This window comes from Sinocyclocheilus anshuiensis, unplaced genomic scaffold, assembly GCF_001515605.1.
Source record: "Sinocyclocheilus anshuiensis isolate Anshui unplaced genomic scaffold, SAMN03320099.WGS_v1.1 scaffold1396, whole genome shotgun sequence".
NCBI classification, from domain to species: Eukaryota; Metazoa; Chordata; class Actinopteri; order Cypriniformes; family Cyprinidae; genus Sinocyclocheilus; species Sinocyclocheilus anshuiensis.
The window spans coordinates 184,698-210,861 of NW_015544208.1; the positions used below are offsets into that span (position 1 = coordinate 184,698).

At 37.3% G+C, this 26,164-nt stretch overlaps 4 protein-coding genes across 8 annotated transcripts in view; all 4 read right to left on the bottom strand.

The window, feature by feature from the left end:
• The window catches only part of LOC107697055 (proto-oncogene tyrosine-protein kinase Yrk-like), a 21,746-nt gene extending 19,060 nt beyond the window's left edge, over positions 1–2,686 (bottom strand). For 4 of the 5 annotated variants that reach the window (XM_016497695.1, XM_016497694.1, XM_016497693.1 and 1 more), the window contains exon 1: positions 2,238–2,685. The gene's annotated coding sequence lies outside the window, so the exon portion shown is untranslated. Of the gene's footprint in view, positions 1–2,237 lie in introns of all 5 variants that reach the window. The other variant, XM_016497696.1, reaches the window with a different exon arrangement.
• Positions 2,687–3,494: 808 nt separating this feature from the next.
• LOC107697045 (sestrin-2-like) lies at positions 3,495–9,724 on the bottom strand. Its single transcript, XM_016497677.1, has 10 exons — positions 9,549–9,724; positions 8,778–8,846; positions 7,357–7,545; positions 7,076–7,258; positions 6,067–6,276; positions 5,832–5,973; positions 5,437–5,549; positions 4,755–4,945; positions 4,356–4,500; positions 3,495–3,997 (listed from the first exon to the last, which is right to left on the bottom strand). Exons 1-10 carry the CDS (start codon positions 9,552–9,554, stop codon positions 3,911–3,913), a joined length of 1,335 nt encoding a protein of 444 aa, XP_016353163.1. The 5' UTR covers positions 9,555–9,724; the 3' UTR covers positions 3,495–3,910.
• Positions 9,725–12,250: 2,526 nt separating this feature from the next.
• Positions 12,251–20,289, bottom strand: LOC107697056 (cartilage matrix protein-like). Its single transcript, XM_016497698.1, has 9 exons — positions 19,098–20,289; positions 18,906–19,015; positions 16,384–16,730; positions 15,962–16,184; positions 15,256–15,384; positions 13,884–14,288; positions 13,644–13,796; positions 13,489–13,569; positions 12,251–12,993 (listed from the first exon to the last, which is right to left on the bottom strand). The coding sequence occupies exons 2-9, from the start codon at positions 18,985–18,987 to the stop codon at positions 12,944–12,946; spliced, it is 1,470 nt and encodes a 489-aa protein (XP_016353184.1). The 5' UTR covers positions 18,988–19,015; positions 19,098–20,289; the 3' UTR covers positions 12,251–12,943.
• Positions 20,290–20,669: 380 nt separating this feature from the next.
• Positions 20,670–26,164, bottom strand: part of LOC107697046 (lysosomal-associated transmembrane protein 5-like) — an 8,228-nt gene continuing 2,733 nt past the window's right edge. The window contains exons 2-7 of the mRNA XM_016497678.1: positions 26,034–26,142; positions 24,117–24,193; positions 22,820–22,948; positions 22,593–22,688; positions 21,167–21,259; positions 20,670–20,912 (exon numbers count right to left, since the gene is read on the bottom strand). Of these exons, the coding sequence (XP_016353164.1) occupies positions 20,838–20,912; positions 21,167–21,259; positions 22,593–22,688; positions 22,820–22,948; positions 24,117–24,193; positions 26,034–26,142 (579 nt within the window). The 3' untranslated portion in view covers positions 20,670–20,837. The remainder of the gene's footprint in view (positions 20,913–21,166; positions 21,260–22,592; positions 22,689–22,819; positions 22,949–24,116; positions 24,194–26,033; positions 26,143–26,164) is intronic.

Consider the following 26,164-nt stretch of genomic DNA (forward strand, 5'->3'; position numbering starts at 1 on the left):
ATATAAGTGCAAATGACAAGTCTCGGTTAGCCTAATGCAGTACACGTAGCAAGGTGTATATATATATATATATTATACACACACACACACACACACACACACACACAAAGAAAAACAAGTAGATAGAATAGAAAAAATAGAAAGCTAGTTTTTAATGAAACCAATTGTGGATTCTCCATTTTTCCACTAAACAGAAGGTTGTGAAATTCATCTGATTCAACTAAAATAATGTGAGACGGACACTAACAGACAAGAAACCTTTGCAAACAACATAATTTAGCACATTTTATTATCTTATTCTAACACTCATCCTGCACAAAAACACCAGGTGACGCCGTCAGTACTGAGCTATTCACAAAAGAGCTAAAATGTGTAACCAAGACTTTAACTCGGTCAGTTTTAACACATCGCATTTTGGACAATTTTACCGGACAGCCGCACCCACTTCCTCCCATAGCGCCAGGGGAGAGCAGCCAGGAAGTGGCCTTGTACAGAACAGTAAGTGATGAAGCCTATGGCCTAATCTAGTCCTAGAGACATTCCATTCTGTTTTTCGCTCTAGGACAAACTCACGGCTATTTGATTCAATTTGATTTAAACTACATAAAAATTTTAAATGACAGTTTCACTTATTATGAAAAGAGTTCAACAGCAAAAGTGCTCACGATTCCCATCATCAGTCCAGTCTTTCCTTTGCTATTTCACTTTAGATTGCCAAACTGGAGAGGAAGATGCCTGATATAGTCCTCGACATACACCAAAATTAACAAATGTACCAAAGAATCTAAATGACAGAAACGGTTTAACACTCACAGTGAGAAAAAAAAGAAGATAAAACTAGTAGAAAAGCAGCCAATATTACTACAGGGTTTCTGCAGACATGAACAAGTTAAATTTAAGACTTTTTAAGACCTTTTTAATACCACCTTATATGAAATTTAAGACCTAAACCTGTAATGGAAATACACATTTTATTACATACATATATGTAATATTTAATGTGTATAAATTAAAAAGAAAACAAAATATCATTGCTGTAATAAATGGTATTTACAACTACGATATACAGCGAACTTTTAATGTCAGCAGACAATATTCCATACAAAATATCCCTGCAAAATAACTGCATCACTGAGATTTTTGGTGGAGTAAACAATTTATTCTGAAGCAATATTTTCATCAGTGTTCTATCAGCTTTTACATACTTAAATCTGCATATTTACCTTTACAAAGGCCTATTTGTAAACTTTTTAGATGTATGCCCATCGAATCCGAATTTAAGACATTTTAAGACTTTTTAAGGTCTTATATTAGGAAAACGTTATTTAAGACATTTTACGACTTTTTAAGGACCCGCGGACACCCTGTACTAGATGAACGGCACATATATCTAGATACAGCATCAGAGACTGAAGCTCTGAAACCAGAGCAGCAAACTTCTCATTTTTGTGTTCTTATTATCATGCTTTCCATCTAATTTGGTTCATTCACACAGCTTTAGCAGATACAAACCGGTTGCATAATGCAAACAGCAAAAGCTGAATAAAGAATGCAAAGCACTGCAAAGAATGCACCTGCTGCCGATTCCTTTGCTCATCCAACTAATTTAAAGGTTTCAGATCATCTCAGCTCTCACTTTCACCCCTCACAGTGTATCTTCGACCTTCTTTGCCTCTCACTTCTGTAGACCGCAGTAATCAGCAGACTCCCTAGGGCAGGGGTAGGCAAGTTCAGTCCTAGAGAGCCGCAGTCCTGCAGAGTTCAGCTCCAACCCTGAAAAAAAAACTCACCTGCCTATAGCCTTAGTAATCCTGCAGACATTGATTAGCTTGTTCAGGTGTGTTTGATTAGGGTTGGAGCTGAACTCTGCAGGACTGCGGCTCTCTAGGACCGAACTTGCCTACCCCAGGGGAACTAACAGCTTCCATCTAACCCAATATAACCATTCACTGCACTCTTGAAAATGATTTACACTTAATTCCCGCTAATATATATATATATATACACACACACACACACACAAATTAAACAACTCAAACCCTAAATGCATCACTAAAAAAGCGTTTATTGTCGATAACACCCGCTGGATGTCACTAAACAAGTTCATTTCTCATAGACCCTCGTATATGAACCTGCCACTGACATTTGGCACTTAAGTAAAAAGACTTCTTATTTCACATCAATTTCTTATTACCAAAAGCGACTGTTAGTAAGCAAGAGTAAATCATAATTTTTACCTTTATGAATGTCTAACACGCTGGCAGTAACAGAGGTGGATCAGGCAGACACAGGAGTTGGTGCGGCGGTCAGCCGGCCGCGGATGCGCTCGCTCGAGTCGCGCGGTGTCCGGAAGCGCTGAATTCCGCGCGCACTCTGCGCCAGGCTAAGCGCGAGCGACTCCACCTCCTGTCAGCACTGAGCTGCACACTTCTACATATTCAAGTTATTTCCGGGAAATTATATTTGTTTGCTGAATGCTTCACACAGTACTGACGTTTTACCACCGAAATAGAGCGTCATGTCTTGTCTCATATCGACAACCGCAGGTGACACAAACATTTAGTCCGTTTTAAGGAAGTTACTAATAGTAGTTGGCATTTTCATAGAAAAGGGCGTGGGTAATTGACTGTAGCAAACATATTAATGCGATAAAATATTCAGACATCATGGCTGTGTTTTAAACACTACTATCAGGTACCCGCGCTGATTTGGATGTTGCATGTTGTTAGGATGTTGTTTGTTACTAACTTGCTACCGGAAAAGGTTTCTTGTTCGTTACTGACCCCTGGTGGCTGTTTGGCGGTAGTGCAGTTCTTCTTCTTCTTCTTGGTGTTTAATGGCGTATGGCATACAACTTTTAGGTGCATTACCGCCACCTACTGATTAGGAGTGTGGATCAGGACCGTAATCTTCACTAAATTCTATTATATAATCCCGTGTCCTTTAAATAATGCATTAAAAATTATTCCCCAAAATGTTGGTAGTGCAGTTCTGCCTGGCACCAGCGAATGTAGATATTCATGGTGTTACGCTGAAAAAAAATTTTTTTTTCGAGTTTATTGAACCTTCCACGATTAGGGTACAAAGTATGACCTTAAACTCGAAGGTGCTTACTTTTAAGAAAATTATGTTGTCAATTGAGCGGTTGTTTTCTTTTTTCTTTTTGCAACATCAACTTGTCAAATGTGTAAATAGTCTTTTAGATTTGATTTGTGTTTAGTTTTACAACATTAGATAAAATAACGATAATATGTATACAATTTAAAAATTCCAACGTTATTATAAGCAATTTTTGTTGGTAAATTTATGTTAGATAACAGTTTATCAAGCATATTTGGGGGCTCACAAACAATATGCCTTTATTCAAAAAAAAAATAATGGGACATGTGGCAAAAGTGCATTTGTGGAATTTGCCTTGTGCACATTATATACAAAGAAATTAATCAAAACAGTAATGTCATAGTAAAATATTTTATTATACATAAAAATGCACACCAACAACAAAATGTTTTTTTTTTTCATCTATCTTACCCCACATTAAATCAGCTCTCAATCTGAGAGAGAAATAGGCAATGTAGAGTTCTTAGTGTCAAACTCATATAAACATTCATCAAAACGCACAAACATACAGAACACAATACTGCAGCAGGGCAAAGACACATTCACAGTATGATAAAAGAAAGACCACAACGGCAATTTACTCATAGGACACATGTGCAAAATTCGCTGCCTCCCCAATCCAATTATGATCCAGTAGCAGCTGATCAACCAGCCTAAATAAGCCAAAAATATTGCAAAGAAAAGAGAAAAGAGAGTGTGTTTGTGTGCAATTTGTGTGTTAACACACGCTACAATCAGAGCATAGTAGTGTATACAGGTCATGCCTTGTTTTAATGCTCTTGTGCGCATATTAGGTCATGTAGCGTGTAATTGCTCTGAGAGCATAAAGTAAAGCTCCCTGCAGTCGAGCCTCCATCAGTAACAGGTTCACATGGACCTGGATAAAAGAACAAAACGTCTTAAATAAGAAATAAACAGGCAGTTTTACTACCCCTAATTGATAAATCCACTTGTGAAGTTAAGTTCACCATAACATTATCCAACAAAGCAACCACAATTAAAACTTGGTCATATGTTACAACATTTAAAAGGAGTTTGTAGTCTGTGAAAAAAAGTTTAATTCTAAAGAGAACCACTAGAGGCCACTAAAACATTACTCCAAAATGCTAATTAATTCAACAATTCAGAAAACAGAGAGCGCAAGCATAATTCAACTACCACTGCTGAAGCAAATGCAAGTTATTAAAATATGAACACACTTGAATCATAAACAAGAAATCTCACACATCTTGTACCTTTTCTGAGTGGCAGAACTGCCTCCAAAAAGAGAAGTACATTCTTGGTGTGGTTTTCTCCGGGTGACAAGCCACTGTCTTAACGTACACTTTTAAACTGCGTTCCAACAGCTGGTTGACTTCCCCATAATTGTAATCATCATACCTGTGTAGGCGAACAAAGACATGCAAGTGCACATTAGAGCACATTAGATTCACATTAGAGCAATTTTAGAATTTTAACCACCAAAAGTAATGCATTTTATGTCTACCTTTTTCCTCATAATGTGCAGTCTTTAAATATGATTATAACGAGGACTGCTTTTCCTTCTTATATAAACATAACCCTAACCCACTCTTTGTCCCATACGGCTGAATGTCCTAAGGTCGTTTCATGGCTATGATGCATGCATGACTGACCTGATGCCGTAGATGCAGTGAATGTAGTTCCAGATGGCTTTGCGGAGTGTGGAGGTGTCCACGTGCGAGTGCATGGCCATGGTGTGATACGTGAGCGCACACACCACCTGAAATTTCTCATCCAGAAGCTGTGCCATCTCTCCATACAGCCTGTTCATAAGAGAGAAACCGTGATCTTCCCACGAATAGTCCTGAAAGCACAAAATCATATGCAAATATCATGATATAACCAGTGCTGTTATTGTTAGCTATAACTATTAAAAGTAATTTTCGGTAATTGAAATAAAGCTGAAATTAAATATAAATATTACATGAAAAACCTAAACAAAAATTAGAAATGTTGCCTTGGTGACTAATTTAAACAAATATGTTTAAGTTGAAGCATTAAAAGGTGTAAGACTAGAACAAAAAATAGCAATATTTAGCTAAACAGAAATATTTTAAAACAAACAGAAACTAATAAAAAAAAGAAAAACAAACGCATAAAAATTACTAAAAGCTAAACCAAAATTAAAGTGAATAAATAAAAATAGAAGATAAATCAAAATATAAATATGGAAACAGTATAATACTAAAATAACACCGGATAAAACAACATATAATACATATTATATACTTTAACAAAAATAATGCCTTCTATGCATAATTGTTATGTTGTTGAGAATATACAAGAGTATTCAACCTGAGCTCTCATGGTTGGGGGGGCCTGCACTCCTCTAGGACTAAAATCCTGGTAAGTAAAATCTGCATCCACAACAAACCTCGAAAAACAATCAGGAAGGACAGAACGCTGTACTGTAAGGGATAAAAAAAATATTACACAGGTCAGGCAGTGAAAAAAGATGTGAAACATCCATTAAAAGTTATTTAAATAGTTCAACTTAGGGCATTCAATGTCATAAAATTTGCTCAGGAAAGCCCAAAACTTCACTTGGTGGCAGCCAACACAAATGTAATAAAATTTAATGTGATTTATGAGATGTACTGTAATGTGCAGAAACTACAACAGAAGACTATTTTGACCCAGGAGAAACCCTCCCACTGGGTGTATTGAATTATGCATATGTGTGTTCATACCATCAGCAGGTTCCAGCAGACTCTCAGTCCTTTCTCTTTCAAAGCGAGTAACCATCTCTTCTTGTGTAAACTCTTCACCTTGCTGCTGAACTATCATCATCTTCTCCATCAAGAGCTTAACCTCGTTCACAGCCTCAGACCACTGCGCACAGACACATCAAAGAGATTTACCTGAGCAAAACAAACTAAATATTCTCTTTTACTTATGATCGATACATCAGTCACAATTCAATACCTCTTGCTGATTTCTGGCCGTGTCTCGGGCACAACAGGACTCTGTGGGTGAACACATTTGGAGAGACTCATCTCCTGACTGCTCGGGCTCTGGGAGAACACCACAACCCCAAACAAATGAGGCCAGAGAGTGGGCATGGCTCATCAATACAATAGCCTGAATCAGTTCTGCCAGGGACCACCGAGCCTCAGCACCAGGACAAACTAACGCCTGTGAATATAGAAGATTTTTTCTAAGAACAAGTTTCTTTATAAATAAGTAGCAGTACAAAATAAATGTCGACTGCACAATACAATACATATAATTTTTTTTAAATAATGAGTTGTATTTATCTTTCTGTTATAAACGTAAATGAATCTTTAGTCAAAATTTTTTTGAAAAATGCTAAATCACTGAACGTCTATTTTTTGTACATGCAGCTAATTCACTTTAGTGAATTCACAAAACCGTTAAAAAGAATGATACATGTTAAAAAGTAAAATAAAATATTTAATTCCGTTTAAGGCTGTCACCCTAATACAGATGTTTATGTTCTAAATAAATGCCTAATTGCAGAATTAATTTTCTGAAATCAAAATTATAAAGATATTGCTAACTTCTTTTTGTTAGCAACTTGTAGCAGAGTTATATCCACCTTATTTTTCAATGCGGAAGTAAGCCGTTTTCTGTGAATGTGTGAGAATTCACAGTTCATTAGCCACTGAAGGGAAATAGCGAGAATAACAACAAAGTGCAGTAAATGGTAAAACTGGTTGCACTACAAACCACAGCGTTCATAATTAAGATAATACATTAAACTAATATGTTAAGACACACCAGTTTGCAATATCAAGCAGCAAAACAAGCTGTTTTAAAAATTTACAAATGGCCATGCCCACTCTTATGGGAAAAATAAGGTGGATACCTTTTAAAAAGTGTTGCTTGACTGTCTACTTCAAGTTTCCACTTGTCACTTAGAAATTATGGTTTCAGAGTAGCTTCCCCAACACTGATGATCTGTGCTTTTTACCTGTATATGTTCCTGGGTGATGATCCAGGGTCTGTGTGCAAGCAGTTTGTTGAGTGTCTGCAGGTGCTGTATTTTGGGAGGTGCACAGTGAAGTCCTCTAAGCCAGGACTCATCTCCACCAGCAAGAAGAAAAGCAGAGCTGTGATGCTGCACCAGGTACGAGCACTGGTGACGTGCAGACGCCTGCACAGACACAGAAAATTACTGTTGTGTTGATTATAAACATATACTCATTTGTGTTTAAAACTTGCAATCTAAAGGTACCAAGTCTCTTCCCTTACCAATATGATTATAAAATGTCTCCATGACAGAGGCAGAGGGCCATCCAGCTGGAGCAAAGCATTGTGGGTGCGCAGAAAACAGGTCAGGTAGGTGGGATGTAGCCCCATCATCGTGTTGATATGGTCTACACGTCCCTCTGACAACAGAGCCTCTGACATCACTTCCTGTGCTGCCCCTTCCTCTAGAATCTGAAACAAACAGATATGTAGAGAACACAGTTTTGTTCTGTAAGCACTGACAACAATACTATATTTATCATCTAAAGATACGCTCACATTTACTGTTGCTAAGTGAAATTTTGCAGGCAAAATCAAGGCATGTCAATAGAAATCTGCTCGTTCTCCACGCAGATTTTGCTCATGTTTAAGATGCTCATTTGAATTTGCCGCACTAACAGAAAGCTGCTTAATTTGAAAGTGACTTCTGTGCAGAGGTGTAAAGTATTGGAGTAAATGTAATTAGTTACTGTACTTGAGTATCTTTTTGGGTACTTTGTAGTTGTACTGAGTATCAAAGATATTAGCAACTTTTACTCTTTACTTCACTACATTTTTGAATGAGTATCTGTACTCTTTACTCCACTACATCTGAAATGAGTGTTGCAGTTACACATTACATTTTGCATGGACCTAGCTTTTTCTGCAGCAGTTTATTTCTGCTGCTTGTTAGCCCCCTGTGTGTATATATAGCCCTAGTTTTTCCTTTAGTTCCTTGTGAGTTGTTGAATGTAATGGTTGTCTGTTTGCCAGTCATTCTGTTCTTTGTTCCCTTTGGTTTTTGCCTTATTGTTTTTTCATGAAATACCAGCATAGATCCTTGCCTCTGCCTGTTTTCCGCAGCTTCTCCACAACATTACAGTTTTTTGCTGGCATGTCTCTTTGACTAGTGCATCTTTGAGCCTTAGTATAAGTAAAATACTTAAGTACTGTTAAAATCAGATACTCTAAGACTTTTACTCAAGTTGTTTTGGAACTGGTGACTTGTAACGTGTAGTGGAGTCATGTTCACTGTAAGGTATCTGTACTTTTACTCAAGTATGGTTTTTAGGTACTCTTTACACCTCTGCTTCTGTGTAAACAGTGTTTCAGACAGTGTGCTAATGTGAATGCACCTTGATCTCCCAAACCTTTCTGTCAGCCAAACCTCTTTTACCTAAAATATTTACCTGAAATACCCCCTGGGTTTTAAGTTAATATCTCCATAATTTAACAAAGCATTTGCATGTTCACAGTCCTCTTATGTCAGTTTATGGTCACATGACATGCAAGAAAAATCAAGTATTTAATTTCTATTCCAAACGTATTTATTTCTCAAATTTTTAAGATTTAATTATTAGCTTTTCACCAAAACACAAAGCTACTTCATTCATTGGATGTAAAGCCAAATTCCACAAACAGGCATGTCAAAAAACAACACACACCTCTTCAATTGGGATAAAGGCACTGGGCCCAGAGGGCAATGCCTGGGGTAGGTCAACTCCTGCTTCCTCCTGAGAAAAAGAAAGGGTGACAATAGACACTAATAAAGATACTGAAAATATAAAGCCCTTTGTTGTCCAGTTGAATAGTTTTGAAAAAATATTAAGCCTATCAGAGAGATATTAATGTGCAATGCATTATCATATAACTGGCACCAAGCTGTCATTCCAGTAAATGCTGATAACATGTTTAAAAACCATTCAGCAGTTCTTACAACGTCGTGCAGTTTATTAAAATCAACAGTTTTTTATACGTTGATAAAAATGTCATACAATCAAGTCATATACATATTTCATACATTTTATGAAACATTTCTTTTTGTTTTTCGCCTCAAACTGTTCACCCCAGATTCTGTTATCAACTCATTTATCGGTTGTCCGAAGGAAATGCTTCTTGGTTCAGTGAATCAGTGAGTTAAGTGAGTTGTTAACGCGAAACGGTTCGGACCGATTCAGTCCGATTCGTAAATTTAAAAAATCATCAAGTTTGGCATTAACAGATACGCTCACTAGAACAACTGGATACTTAAATGAACATCGCTGGCTCAAATTGACCTTTAATGACTCGCAATATGAAGACTTTAAGGAACACATCAAATGATAGCTCAGGTAGAGCATCTACTGTAAACTTTATCCGTGAGCCGTATACAAACAGACTAGACACCGACTCACCGACACGGCCATAAGAAGACTCGGTCGCATAAAGGAACTCACCTTCATCTGAAGAATGCAAGTGTTCAGAAGTCACAGGTTTAACCCAATGATGATGCTGGAAAGTCTCGGAGGGTTTGCGCTCTATGACTTCATTGCGCCTGTAGTCTTCTGGAAAGCAGGAAACGGCAGCGGAAGGAGGCGTGGCGTACGTGAACACACAGCGCCGGACTCTTGCATCACCACTCCGGCGCAGCATGACGCAACCCGCCGGTAACGGAGATCAGAGCTCCCGGCTCCAGCTGTAAACGGGTATACTGTGTTGACATCATGTAGGCCCTATGACCTGCCATTTTGGTACTGCTGTATAAACCAAAGTGTAAGCGATCATCTTGACGTATCTGAGGGCCTGGTTCTTTTAGGGTTAACGTTAGGTAAAAACAAAACAACGTCTTGACGCTTTCATAGTTGATGAAATGAAAGTGGATGTTAGATCATTTTTGAAATATTATATTTATTCCTAAATCCATTTCAGACAATTTTTTATTTTAAGCAGAAGTTCATTAAAGCGATTATTACAAGTGTGATCATAATGATTACAATATAGAGATTTTGGCATCTGTGCTTGTCAATTCAAGTTGGCGTCATCGGGGGTCCTCGCTGGGGTCAGCATCATCTCTTCAAAGGCGTTGGATCATCTGAAGTCTTTCAAACCCGCCGGTAACGGAGATCAGAGCTCCCGGCCCCAGCTGTAACCGGGTATACTGTGCGGACATCATACATGACCTGCCGGTTTGGTGCTGCTGTATGGACAAAACTGTGAGCGAGTCATCTTGACATAGCTTAGGTAAATATGACAATGTAGAAGTCTTGACACTTTCATAATAGAAAGTGAATGTTAAATCATTTCGGAAATATCTTTTCCTAAATCCATTTGAGACAGAGCAATGTTTTTTCCCCCGATTAACAGCTTAGTTCTGTTCTACAGAAGCATTTATCTGACAGCCTGTCATGTCAGTGACAGGTAGCTTTAAAATAATTATAAGCTGGTCCAAACTGGTCATTAGCTGGCCAGTAACTATTGTATTATCAAGTCATATAATCTTAAATGCAGCAAGAAAGTAAAATTCACCCTATATATTTTCTAAATGCATATTAATGATCTTATTGTGAACAATTCATTAATGCATGTTACATTTTTTATTTTATTGAAATGATTTTAATCAGAATATCATGACTCAGTCTTCTGGTGAAACAACAGACTTCTCAGTGGTGACGTATGCTGGATTTTTCTGATCATTTAGTTCGCCTAAACCCTGCCATTTTACAGTCGACTGCAAGCTAGCATTCAGTTCTTACTTCATCAACAGAACCAAGTCCTCCTGCATTTTTCTTTTTTCAATATAATTCATTTACATCACAATACAGAAGAAAAGATCTCTCGCTACTTCCATTTCTTTGCGATTTTAAAGTGGTCAAACTGGACATGGTTGCTGGTCAGTAAATTAACACCTAGCTTAAACCAGAGAGGAACCATTGTACATCAGTTTGCTTAGCCTCAGAAACCATGAGCAAACTAAAAGTAATGTTAAAAAGACAGCCTCAACTATAAATAAGGGTTATGGGTTTACTATCAAACATAAAAATTACAAGTGTGTTGTATGCAGTGTTGGGGGTAACGCATTACAAGTAACGCGAGTTACGTAATCAGATTACTTTTTTCAAGTAACTAGTAAAGTAACGCATTACTTTTTTAATTTACAAGAAAATATCTGAGTTACTTTTTCAAAAAAGTAACACCAGTTACTTTGTTTTCCCAGTTATTGACTGACAAGTCTCCTGTCCCCATATTGGGAGAAATCGGGAGTACAGAGGCGTTGTGTGCGCTGTGTGAACATGATGTTACTGTAGTTCTAGACTAAATGTGAATGTGCATTAATTCATCCCACTCACAAAAAAACAGATTTAGTATTCATCAAAATGCATTAAAACAGTGAAATACAAACTCCGAATATGATGCAAACCTGCAATAATTAAATATGTTAAATAACACAAATGCATCTAATCCCATTTTATTAACCAATGTCTTTGCTGCTGACCTTTGATGATCCAGTTCAACCATACTAATAAGCAAAAATGACTAGATAAACTAACAATTGTGCTTCATTGTTTTATTTTTTTATTGCTGCAGAGTGTTTCTTCTGCTGCGTTCTACTGTACAGACGTGAATTTACTTTTCCTTAAGCCTGAGGTTACACTTTTTGGTGTGAAAGGGCTTTTACATTTGCTATAAATAGAACTTCTTATATTAAAAACAATCAAGCCCTGCTCATATTTAAAAAGTAACGCAAAAGTAATGTAACGCATTATTTTCCATGAAAAGTAACTAGCGTAATTAGTTACTTTTTTAGGGAGTAACGCAATTTTGTAATGCATTACTTTTAAAAGTAACTTTCCCCAACACTGGTTGTATGCAACATAAAAATTGGGTCCTAAAGAAAAAAGATCATGTAGTGTAATAGAAAAGGCTCTATAGTTGATGAGAGAAAGCCTCATTCACTTCATCTACAACCTTTCATTACTGCTGATGTTATATAACTACAGCTGCTTTACATACACAGACTCTTACTCACACTATACATCCCTCTGTACCTGGGGCTCCTAATAATTACGCTGAACATTTTCTCTTATGTAACCTTGCATTGAAGAGTAATGAAGCCTAATGCACATCTGTTCGACACACAAAAACAAGGACACAACAAACAAAGACACAGACACAAAATGGGATTTTATTGAATCATCACAAGCGGTATGTTTAGCACTTGCCGAGTCAGTGAATGTTTGCCTGTGAGTTACATGTGTGTGTGTGTGTTGTGTCTGCGTTTGTGTGTGCTTCATGGAGTGTTTTATCTGAGAAAATTATCAAGTATTCACACATTTATTTCAAGTCCAATCTTATATTAAATTACCATTATATATATATTCCATATAAAATAATATTTTCGGGGCAAAATCTGGGAGAATGTGTTTGAGAAAGGTAGAATGGAGAAAAGCAAAGACAGAATGAAACCTTCTCTGGATTTAATGTACACACCACCTCCCCACAGGGAAGACTTTATTGTCCAGGTTGTATGTGAAGACCTTCTCAGACCATATGGGAATATTTTTAACTCAACACACACAGGGTTTTGTTAGAGGGAATGGCTGTTTGAATATCGACACCTTGAATTGTGTCGATTGGTGACCATAATTCAGAGCAAGCTTGGTCAGGTAAACCATGGTCATCATCACAATCAGTGCTCCATCCCCATGGACAATAGTGATGAAGGCAGAGTAGCAGAAAGAATTGGAGTGGAGGACAGGAGAGGAACTTAAGCATTAGGGTCAGAGGTCACATGAGGTGTTTTTTACAAGAAAAGAAAGGAATGGCAGTGTGAGAATTAGATGTTGGTGCCTTCTCAAACAATCTTGTTCTCCAGGGCAGTGATCCTTTTCGTCACAGCTTCCAGTGATGCTGCTGTCAAGGAAATAATGCAATAGTAGCATCCTAACCATTTATGATGCCTTATACATTTTTATGCTTTAAACATTGTTGTCTATACCTACACATTTTTCTTTTAGAGATGCATTACTGCTAAAATGCTGGTCATTATAAGCCAATAATTATTTTAATTTTAATGGCTGATAACCATTTATTACTTGCAAGTAGGTGAAAATGAGCATGCATAATTAAATTTCCAATATTGACAGATATATATCTATTAAACCCAGTAAAAATCAGCTGTTAACCAGTATGGTACCATTATATTGTGCACGCCCTAATTTATTTACATTTGATTTTAATTTTAATACGGAGTCCAAAGGTGTTTCATCTCAAAACCTCTTAAAAAGACACATCTCACCTCTCAGCATTCCGTAAGTCAATATTGAATATTGAGCACAATAGGAATTTGTGTAGTAATATTTTAACCTGAACCTAAACGTTCTAGTTAAGAAAGGATATATTTCTTTGTTAATGCCTGTAGTGCCTCCTCCACTTTTTTCTGGAACTTGACAACGGAATTACATTCACAGGGATCTTCCACTGCAGGAGAGCAAAAACAAATTTAGTTGATGAAATGCTAGTTTAAAGGTCATATTCATCTTGATTTTATTTACCTTGACAAACATTGATTTGCAGCTTCTTGGCAATTTGGTTAATGGTTTTGAAGTCTGCCGTGTAGAAGTAATGGTCAGCGACAGGTTCAGAGGCGATTTGTTTCAGCTCGTCCTCAATAGCGTTGCCAACGCCCACAGCATACATCTTAAAGCCTAAAGCACAGACACAGCGCACTGTAAAACACTCAGAACTCATACACATTGCTTTTTGCATTGCATTTCTGTGTGTTTTTTCCTAACCGTTTTCCTTGGCCTTCCTGGCAGCATCTCCGATGTAGTCTTGTGACCTGCCATCAGTGAAGACAATACCGACCTTTGCCACTCCGGGTCTGGCGCCCTGGTTAGGAGTAAAGCTGTTTTCCACCAGGAAACTGATGGCCAGGCCAGTCATGGTTCCCCTCTCCATATAGTCCATCTTTTTCACTGCTTCTTTCAGGGCCTTTTTGTTGTTGTAGCGTCCCAGAGGGAACTCCTGCTTCACAGTGCTGGAATACTGCACCAGTCCCATATGGGTGTTTGTCTCTGACACGTCCAGTTTGTCGATGATCAGGTTGATCCATTTCTTGACCAGCTCAAAGTTCTCTGGTCTCACACTCTTGGAGCCGTCGATCAAGAAGACCACATCTGTGGCTGCGTTACTGCAAGCTGGGATAAGAGAGACAGAGGATGTTTGTGGTAACTTATGAGTTTACAAACTAGGGTCCAGGATCCCCCATGAGACCGCAAGAGGATTCTGGGGGTCAACCAAAAATTTAAGAGAGAAAGACAAAATTCAAAAAATTAATTATTAGGGCTGTCAAAGTTAACATGTAAGCTTAAGGTATTAATTATATACAGTGGGTACGGAAAGTATTCAGACCCCCTTCAAAGAGTGAAAAATTGAAGGGGGTCTGAATACTTTCCGTACCCACTGTATATTATAAAAAATGTTTTAAATACATTTGCCAAACTTAATTAATTATTCATTATTTCTAAATATAAAATGCCTAAAAATCCAATTGATTATTCTATTGATGGCCCTAGTTTTCAACAGTAAGAAATAAAAACTGAATCTGCATATATTTGTGTAAGAATATAAACAAAAAAATATAAACATAGGTTTATACATCTAACATTACTCTAATAGTGGGTGGAAAAAAATATTTCACTTTATATCAGAGTAAATATTTTCCAGATAATATTTCCAAAAATGTAATTTTTGCTTCAGTATGGTGGAAATATGAAAGTCAATTATTTAATATAGATTTTTTTTTAAGAAATATTACATTATTCTTTTCTTACAATCGATAAATGGGTATGTATGAAAATATAAAGCAGACTTACAATTTTAGAAAGGGTGTCATTTTGGGGTTAAAAAGCTTAAAACCCTTGTGGGACCCTTGATGTTAAATTATCAGCAAGTCGTTTAGTCACATGATAGTAGTTTGCTTATTTTGCTTAGAGTGAATGTGTTTGGTTAGTAGGCTGTGAAAGATAAAATGTCTCTTGGCCATTAAGAATCTGATTCATCTTTAAAGCAGGGGTTTTAAATAAAGTACATCAAAAACTGCACATGGCAATGAAGTATTTTACTTATGTCTTTGACACTTACCCAACATTCATACATACTCACCGCTGCATGATCGGCCGTCGCCCTGGAGTGTGAATCCCTCTCTGCAGGCACACTTGAAAGATCCGGGTGTGCTGATGCAAGTGTGCTCACAGTCATGATCGCCTGTCGCGCATAGGTCCGACACAACCACTACCATGAATGTAACACACACACACACACCGGGTAGGGGAAGGAAGGGTTAGCGAGGAGAGAATTACTCTATGTGAAGTGGGAACTCAAGAAAATCAATGCGTTTTAATAATCCGCTGCACTCAAATGAACAGCAAATCTTTAAAACACAGAAATATGTCAGAGACCCAGACACCTGAGACTTGCAGAAAAAGAAAAGTTTTGGTATTAGTCTCAATGTTGTTTGTCTCAGGTGGCTGTTGCTCTGATCCAGACTTTCTACTGCATTGGTTCTCAACCTTTTAAGGTTTGAAATTGTCTGTAATATCAGCAAGCTGAGAACCACTGCACTGCAGGGACTACAATCACATCAGTGGCTACACATGCTTTTACTTCCTCCCCCAGAGAACAAGTGCAGTGGAACATCAAGCACAAGGTGGAGATCTACGTCTGGAGGTGAGATTAATCATAACATGCCCTATGGATACTCATGCCCTCTGTTGTTTATACACCTTTAATATCAGCAGCCATGGTGAGGACAGTCTCCAGACCTCTATTCCCTCCCCTTTCTTCCTCTAACCCTCCTCCTTCCTCTTACCACAGAAGGCCTCCTGGAACTTCTTGGTGAGCTTCTCAATCAGGCTGTAGCTCTCCGCGTAGTCCACGTGATCCTCAAGAGTCTCGCTGGCCATCTGTCTGAGCGTGGTCATGTCCACGCGACCCACTCCGATGGCGAATATCTCAATGCCGGCCTCTCGCGCCCTTGCTGCAATGTCACGGATGTTGTCCTGAGGTCTGCCGTCGGTCACAATAATGGCAACCTGTGAATGTTTATTAATGATATATTTTACTGAAATGGTCTCAAACTGCTGATTTGCTCACATAATTGTAGATATGTTCGCCTGGGCCTAATGTATCCATTGCGGATTACATAATGCAAGATGCATGTTGCCAAAGAAGAGGCTTAACATTGTTATTGATGCCAATATGGTGGTTTTATGGGATTGTTAGGACTCTGACCTTGCTGATGTCAGGGGATTTGCGCGCTCCCTCGGCTTCGCTGAAAGCCACATTCATGGCAAACTGGATGGCGAGGCCGGTCATGGTACCGGTGGACAGTGGCTCGATCTTGGACACGGCTTTGACCAGTGCTGCTTTGGTTTTGTGGGACTTCAGAGAGACCTCGTTCTTCACTCGACTGGCATAGTTTACGACGCCCACACGAGTAGCATCAGGCCCAACGTTCAAACCATCAATTACTTTGGTCATGAAGACCTTGACCTGTTCGAACTCTGAGGGGCGGACGCTTCGAGAGCTGTCGATGATGAACACCACATCAGTGGGCTTGGTGTTACACAAGCCTGCAGCTGGAAAGAGTGAAAGAATGAAGAGAAGATGTAAATATGTGTGAATATATTATATTCACATATATAAGGGGAAGTCGTGGCCTAATGGTTAGAGAGTTGGACTTGTAACCCAAAGGTTGCGGGTTCAAGTCTCGTACCGGCAGGGATTGTAGGTGGGGGGAGTGAATGTACAGCGCTCTCTCCCACCTTCAATACCACGACTGAGGTGCCCTTGAGCAAGGCACCGAACCCCCAACTGCTCCCCGGGCGCCACAGCATAAATGGCTGCCCACTGCTCCGGGTGTGTGTTCACGGTGAAGATATTCATCGGGGGCCTAAAAGAGGACATCGAGGAGCACACCCTCACCGTGTGTGTTCACGGTGTGTGTGTTCACTGCTGTGTGTGTGCACTTTGGATGGGTTAAATGCAGAGCACTAATTCCAAGTATGGGTCACCATACTTGGCCACATGTCACATGTCATGTCACGTCACCCCAGTCAAACACTGAACATGTCAGGTATTTTAAAAAAATACATATATATATGGAGGAGAGAAGTCTCTTATGCTCAAAAATACAGTAATATTGTGAAATATGTTTACAATTTAAATGAACGGTTTTCTATTTGAATATATTTTAAAATGTATTTTATTCCTGTGATGACAAAGCTGTTTTTTCATCAGCTGTTAATCCAGGTTTCAGTGTCACATGATCCTTCAGAAATCATTCTAATATGCTGATTTATTGCTCAAGAAACTTTTATTATTATCAGTGGTAAAAACAGTTGTGCTGCTTAATATTTTTGTGGAAACTGGTATGTTTTTTTTTTTCCAGAATAAAATGAAATGTTTAAAAGAACAGCATTTATTTGAAATTGGAATCTTTTGTAACATTATAAATGTCTTTACTGTCACTTTTGATGAAAGTATTAATTTCTTTCAAAAGAAAAAAAAATCTTCCCTTCCCCAAACTTTTAAACAGTATTGTACATATTGGGGTGAAGGAAAAAAGTGAGAGTGAAAAGCTAGACTGCGGTCTGCAGGTAACTCAATAAATGTACAGTGTTGGTCATTCTCATAATAACTCCCATTGATTATACATTCAGCCTCAGGTATGCATGCACACACATATTTACATACTCTCGTGCAGTACAGGGCCTCTTTGTGTACAAATGTAATGACATTTGAAACCTTAAAAACTCATTTTCCTAGAGGACATACAAGTTATGTACAACCACTGGAAACAACTAATTACCCACTTGATTGAAGTTCCTCTGGTATTTTTAACACATATCTATGCAAATGAAACTAACAATTTAATTATAGATTCTCTAAGCATGGCTTTAGAACACAGAAAATTATCTTTAGCACAAGAGGAGATAATGTAATTCTACTCAGAAGTTATAATTAGACAAATGCTAGATGAAGAAAATTATGCTTCACAGTGCATGCTTTTTGAGGTCACATATTTGCTTAACATTAATCTCTATCATCCAAACTATTGTGTTAAAATAAAAATATAGGCAAATATGATGATTTTAAATAAAATATTTCTACAGATGTGATAACTCAGATGTAGTTTAGCATATGTTGTGTTTGGATGCTGGTCTGCATGTATTTAGGCTTCTTAGCTTAAAGGGACAGTTCACCCAAAAATTAAAGTTCTGTCATCATTTACTTACTTTCAAGTTGTTCCAAACCTGTATGAGTTACTTTCTTCTGTTGAACACAAAAGAAGATGTGGCTGAAGAATTCTGAAGAATGTTGGTAACCAAAAAGCTGCTGGTTGCCATTACCACATCTTCTTTTGTGTTCAGAAGAAGAAAGGAATTCATACTGTTTTGGAACAACATGAACATGAAACATGACAAAATGTTAATTTTTTACATTCAAAAATCTTTAAACCAGCTTCAGGAAAAAATACAATGCTGGTTGACCTGCATTCTTTTGCTATTCTTTGTAGTTATAGTTATTTAGCATACAGGTCAACCAACACTAACCAGCATGCATTTCAATGCCTTTTCAGCAAAGAACACAACTACATTAAACCAGCCAGACTCATTTTTGTTGGGATGACATTTGCCCTTCATTACATATTCAACAACACAAATTTATTCCTGTTGTTATTGGGTTATTAGAATCCAGTTATAAATTCATGACATTGATGGATCTGTTAATGATGCAGTCTGTTTTCTTACCCATAGCAGCAGCATTTCTCAGATCCACAGTGGCTTGAGCTCCCAGGATGCATAGCAGCATCACAAACCCCGGCAATGTCATACTGTAATGCGGCGTGAGTCCTAATGACCTGCTCGACAACCAGAGGCAGACTGATTCACAGACAGAGAAACGTGCAGGTTATCAACACACACATATTCACAGATACACACTTAAGTTTCGAGACGCCCTCAGATCCATCTCCCCGAGGTGTATGGACTGTTTTGGGGGGAGGGGGATACCTGCTCCGAAAAACCTAGAGTTTGGGTAGGAAAGACAAACACACCTTGATCTGTGTATATGTTTGTGTAAGGGAAACCGAGTTCATTTGGAGCCCTAGGAGGGGTCTCTAGCTTGGGGTTCAACTCAAATAAACATTAAGATGAATCTGTCTTTTCTGGGCACTTTTCCTCTCAAATTAATCTCACACACGCAGGAATTTATGCACAGGAATTATGTGGGAAGCCTCCATGCCTGATCCAACACAGACGCCCCTGTTCTGACTGTGTATGTGCACGTCTGTGTTTTTCTTCTATATGCACCATGCAGTGTCTAGTATGTCTGTTGGGAAATGCGAGTGTCCATGCGAGCACATGTAGGCCTGTGTCTGTGCGTGAGATAAAAGTTGATCACACTGAGTGTGATACAGCATTTCTATTAGAGGTGTAGGCCACATTTTCACCTGTCAGTACAAAATAGTTAAAAATGTCATATATTATTTTCTGTCACTGGCAGACCCCTTATTAAACCTGCATGACTTACTTCTATGCAACATGAAAGGAGATATTTTACAGAGTGTCCAAAATGAAAATGAATGGTGACCACAGCTGTTAAGCAAGATTATCAGCGAATGACTTAAATTTCAGCCAGTTCCTTACAAAAAGCTATTGTATGCCTTCAAAAGACATGAAACGCACTGCACAAATTGTATAATTTTTTTTTAATACTTTTTGTAATTTTGGGCTTGACAGCCCTGGTTACTCTCCACTTTCAGTGTAAGCAGCTCAAACATTCATCTAAACAACCCGTTTTTTTTTTTTTTTTCTCAAATGAGTTTGGAACGACATAGGGGTCAGTAACCCTTTAAAGCTTCTTGTGAAGTACCCAGAAACACTCGAAAATAATTCCCCGGTAGTCCAGTTTGTCTATGTAAATGAGGTGCGTGTGTTTGTTTTATATATTGCATAACACAGCAATTAAGGTATCTAAACACATACTGTTTCTCCTGCTTCCATCCATTCCCAACCTGCTGGAAAAAGCCATGTGAAGTGTGATGCCAATGACATTGACAAGAACATTAAAGGGTTTTTTCTTGCACCATCTGTACCACACTATAGCATGCTCAAGTCTCCTGGAAAAAGCTTGAGCTCTTTATAATTCATTTTGAAAAATGTGTAGCTATTGACCAAATTAAGTGGAAACTAAGGTATATGAAACAGTTTATATATATATAATAAATAAATATTTTAAATGCTTTACATATATTTTGTCATGTATCACTGAGCATGATGTGAAGATTTACGTGTTTGAATTTTATGCAATTATATCAAGCAATTTAAATGGTTATTACAGGGATTCAATTTCCCGTCTTTGCTTACACAAACAGCTTTAACTGTCTCATAATCGTATAACCAGATCTAGCTTTTGGCTTGTGATCAAATGATAAGCATGACAGTGATGCATGAGAGAAACGTTACTGTTTAAACCGAATGCCTGCCAGTAAGGACACAATAATTAGAAACACATAAATTAAGTACCTTTATTTTGTAAAAGCATAGATGTAAGCATAGCCATGCCTGTTTGTGTTGCATGTGGTTGTTAGTATGCGTGTGAATATTTGTGCTTAATATTTGTGGTTTAAACCCAAAGGGGTTTTTTGCATCATAAAAGCATGCCTGAAGCACGCATTGAGTTTAAGCCTCATAATAGGAAGGGGGAGTATTTTCTGCTCTCATCTTAAGAGCCTCATCATAAGAAGGCAGCTTCACCTGTTAGTCAAAAACACAACAAATATCCAAATGTTTTAAACCGTAGATAAATTATTATTATTATTATTAAATAACTACATATAGTTGATCTATTTGCGTTCACTCAAATCAAATCAAATCACTCAAAACATTGGGCAGTAACTTGGAATTGGAGGTTTATAATATATATGTAAAAAAATGTATATGTTATACAACAACATTAAAACTGCTGTATCGTGTGACAGCAAAACAAACTCCATTATAAATGCACTCACTGTCACGGTATTTCCGGTGTCAACACTGACGGCGGCCATACTTTCTGCTTTCAGGGCATAGAAACACCTCGTTGACACATGAAGGACGTACACCTACACAGAAAACACAGGACTACTAATAAAGGCCAAATGCACCAAATTATTCTAAACATATAAATGAACACACTTGTATGCAAAAACCATCCAGAGGGGAGTTTAATTTCCCTCTACCTTTTCCCAAATCCTTCTCAAGGACAGAACACACTTTATGACTGGCTCCATACATCGCGTTCATTCCTCAAATCCCCCTTACATTCCCTCTTCTACAGCTAAAAAAGCTTTGCTTTAGACCAGGGATCCTCAAATCTGGCCCACGAGATCCACTTTCCTGCAGAGTTTAGCTCTAACCCTATAATCAAACAAACCTACCTGTGATTTTCTAATGATCCTGAAGACATTGATTAGCAAACTCAGGTGTGTTTGATTAGGGTAGAGCTAAACTCTGCAGGAAAGTGGATCTCGCGAGCCAGATTTGAGGATCACTGCTTTAGACTGTACTAATCAGACCAATAGACAAAACAACAGTGTGTGTGAATATAGGTGTATGCGTGTTTGCAGGAGTTCATTTTTATAGCTGATTACATGTATCATGTCATATATCCACTACTTATTGGATCAGTAATATTTTAGAAATGTATACTTTTAATCAGCAAAGACGCATTAAATTTATCGAAAAAGTGACAATTTAAGATATTTGTAATGTTATAAAAGAAAAATGTATCATGGTTGCCACAATCATTAAACAGCACAACCGTTTTGAAGATTGATAACAATAATAAATGTTTCTTAAACAGCAAATCAGCATACTATAATGATTTCTGAAGGATCATGTGACACTGAAGACTAGAGTAATGACTGCTGAAAATTCAGCTTTGCCATCACTGGAATAAATTACAATTTATAGACAAGTTATTTAAAAATGTAATAATAATAATAATAATAATAATATTTTATTTATATAGCACCTTTCAGGAACCCAATGAAACTTTACATAATATTGGCAAATAATACAATAATATACAAACAGGGAACAAAACACTTTCATAATAATATCGTTTTAACTGTATTTTTTTATCAAATAAATGCAGCCTTGGTGAGCATAAGAGACTTTCAAAAACATTACGGTAGTGTATCGATTTGAAAGTTTAAATGAAAATTGCTTTATTGATAAAAGTAGTAAATATTTAAAAATCTTTTAAAACCTATATTTAAATATATAAAAATATTGAAATATATGAAAATATATATATTGAAATATATTTAACAAATACATTTAATATATCTAAAACTTATTTTCTGGTTTAGATATAATTTTGAATCCCAGTTTTTCAATGTAGTTTGAGACTTTTGAAGGCAATTATACAGAAATACACACACGTATTTATACCTTCAGCAGTATGTACATCATATAGAGAACTGAGTATGACATGGTGAACTGGCCAATTTCCTCTTCATTCAAACTATCGACTCTCTTCTGACCCTTCTGTTAGAGACATACATACATGTACACATTAATTTGGGTAGAATTATGTTGAAATTGAAAGCTGAATAGCCATGCAGTTGTCATGAAGTCAACATTTAGTTTTGTGACAAAATCTATGTTATGTATCTCACTACAACTCGCAGCATGTCTCTGTAGTTGGGGGTCCCTGGCAGACCCCAGGCTCCGTCAAACAGGCACAGAAAACTCAGACTCAGCTCCACAAACATCATCAGCACAAAAGGCAGCACAAACATCGGGCCCTTATACAGAGAGACACAAGTGTTGAATTATCTTTCTATCAATAACACATTCAATCATTCACACTCCATATAGAAAAAGGTAAGAAATTAAGAGAAGAAAAAAAAATGTTCCCTGTTATAGACTGATCAGATTTGAAATGTGTAGTTTGGAGAGAGCGCTAGGACTCCGTGTTTCACCACCTTCATAAATATTGAGACAAGCTCTCTTTCTGGAAGCTGGGTAAATATTGGTGTCGGCTGCAGAGTTGAAAATCTAAGGTGCACACTCGCACACACTAAACCACTGCTTATGCACACTTACACACGCACATGCATAAACATCCAATAAAACTAAAACAGACCAGACTTATTTAAAAGGTTTCACCACACAGATCGTTACATTACAAATTTAGTATGTATATTTGTCTTCAGTAGCACAGATTTATTATTGTTCTTGTAAACTCCCCAATGAGTATTTATCAGAGTAAGTTACTGTGCTGAATATGGTGTGCATTCAAACAGCACAGAAGTCATAGTATAATAATGGCATAATTATTCCAGGTTAAATTAAATATTTTTGTAAGTAAATGCTATAAACTAATATTTAGTGTGATATAATAACCTTTAGTGTCATGCATAAAACAATCACCTTAAAAACCTGTCCTAAAATAAGTAAAACAAATAAATAGTGAATATTAATTTTATTTCTGTCAAAATTTGGTTTAGCATTGTATTTTATTAGTATGCTCGAGAAGATGAAACTAACACAGTATGTTCTTGTAATCTGCTGTATTAAAAAAAAACTTTTTTTTTAAACTAGACCCTAAAATGGTATATAATCATTGCATCATGCTTAAGTATGTAACTATCAATTGCAATTAACCTAATGTAATATTTACATTTTTTACAGTAAATAAAAATAAAATAAAAGATAAAATTGAAACATTAACTATATATAAATATTTTTATTCCATTCATATCAATGCAGTTATTCATGTATTAATGTATTTAAATGTATTCTGTAATGCAACACTGCTTTTGCTCATAAACCACATTTAATTCATTTATTTCTGTACTGATGTTTTCAGACTAATGTATCACTGTGTGTTCCCCCCACCATTTCCATTTATTTATGTTTAGAGTATAGATGGAAACTGTATTTTTCTGTCAGTGGCAGTGTACACAGTACCTTGCGTTTAGAGAACAGGACCAGCACAGCAGAGATCGACATCAGAACCAGCATCAGGATGTTAGTACTGATGTCAACTGGAAAGAAACAAAGAGAGAGAATTTTAATGACTTTCAATTTAGTATCTTAAATTATTTCTTTATCAAATACTGTTATTTTAATGTTTCTTTTATGTTGTGACTAAGTAATTTACGTCTTATACTGAACAATGTTTGGTCAAATGTAGCATTTAGTGATTTTTATATTGATTTCATAAAAAGATTTCGATTTTAATTTTTTAAAATGTATTTATATTTTTTATAAACTAAACACTAAAGGTGTTTTTATTTAAAGGGGTCCTATTATGCTCTTTTACAAAGTCTTGATTTTGTTTTTGGGGGTGTACTAGAACATGCTCTCATGCTTGGTGGTTCGAAAAACGCATTGTTTTCCACATAATTTACATTATTACAATACCTTTCTCCCCAGCCTGGCACAAACTGCTCGATTAGTTCCAGGTTTGATGAAGGCCCGCCTTCCGAAAAATGCAATTTGTTCTGATTGGTTAGCTGTGACTAGTCTGCAACTAGATATGGACTAAAGCAGTTAAACGGGAGTCTGGCAAGCTATTCTGGTTTCCTTTGCTTTAAAGCTTTACTTGCATCAGCTGGTTTTTCAATTAAACAAAAATGCCCCAAAAACAGAGAATGGGTGACTTGAGGGAAATTCGTGTTTGAGGTTTTGACTGGGTTGTCAGCCAATCCTCAGCTGCTGACCAGCAAAGCACAAACCGGGATCTGTCTGCAGACTAAGAACTGGGAAAAAGCCTCTGTTGGGCAGAACGGTTCCACAGTACAGGAATGGCTTCAGGCAGTGATCCGATCTGCTGCTGCCTCTATCAGCTGGAGCTCACAACAAAGCTGCCATCGTGATACAAGCTATTCATCACTTCTTTTAAACAAACACACTACAGCAAATTATACATGTCAAAAGTGAACTGTCTAATTTGTGATAAGAAAAGTATTCTGTTACTCTCCATTTTTAAAGGCAGATGCATCTATGCATTCAATAGAGTATGTAGGTGACACCCATCGAAGTCCTGATAATCCCAGCCACTTATTTTGCAACCATGATCGACAGTATATTATCCCCATTTATAACAACTACATCATGAGTAAAATAAAATGATTTAAGATAGGTTAATTATACAGTTTCTTGTCATTAAAGTGGTCCCATGTTCTTTTACAAAGTCTTGATTTTGTTTTGGGGGTGTTCTAGAACATGCTCTCATGCTTGGTTGTTCGAAAAACGTTATTTTTCACATTAATTTACATTATTACAATACCTTTCTTCCCAGCCTGGCACAAACGGCTCGATTAGTTCCGGCTTTGATGAAGGCCCGCCTTCCGAAAAACTAAATGTGGTGTGATTGGTTAGCTGTCCCAGTGCGTTGTGATTGGCAAACAGCTTAGATGGTGTTTCAGTACTGCCCCCCGCCCCTTGCCAAAGCAGCAATTTCCGTCTGCTCCGGTATAGTTAAAGCTGCAGTCCGTAAGTTTTGCCTCTTTGTTGCCATCTCTGTTTGAAAACCTGCAATTGCAGCTGTGTGCGGAATTATCCTCCTTGTGGGTTGTGAGTCGGCGCGGCTCCAGCGCGGATGAATCTATTGTTTTGAGGAGCATAATAGGATCCCTTTAATAAAACTACAGAATATATAACCTAATATCCAGTGGGGACCAAAAGTCTGAGGTCAATGACAATCCGCAATTCAAAATGTCATTTAAATCTTTAAATATATTAAACAATTTAGAATTCTGAAATGCATTTTTGATACTGATCATATGAACTCTTGGGACAAAACTTACTATGAAATTCTGAAATTCATAAGAAAAATTTAACTTTTGAACCTCATTTAATATCTGAATGAAGTGAACTCACAGACACGCTGGCCCCTGGTAGCCTTTGATTCATGATAGGGGACAGAAAATGCCTCTTTATCCAGTGAAACCGTTAGCATGATGCCCACCATTTTCAGCACATTACCAATCTAGAGAGACGTGCGCATACAT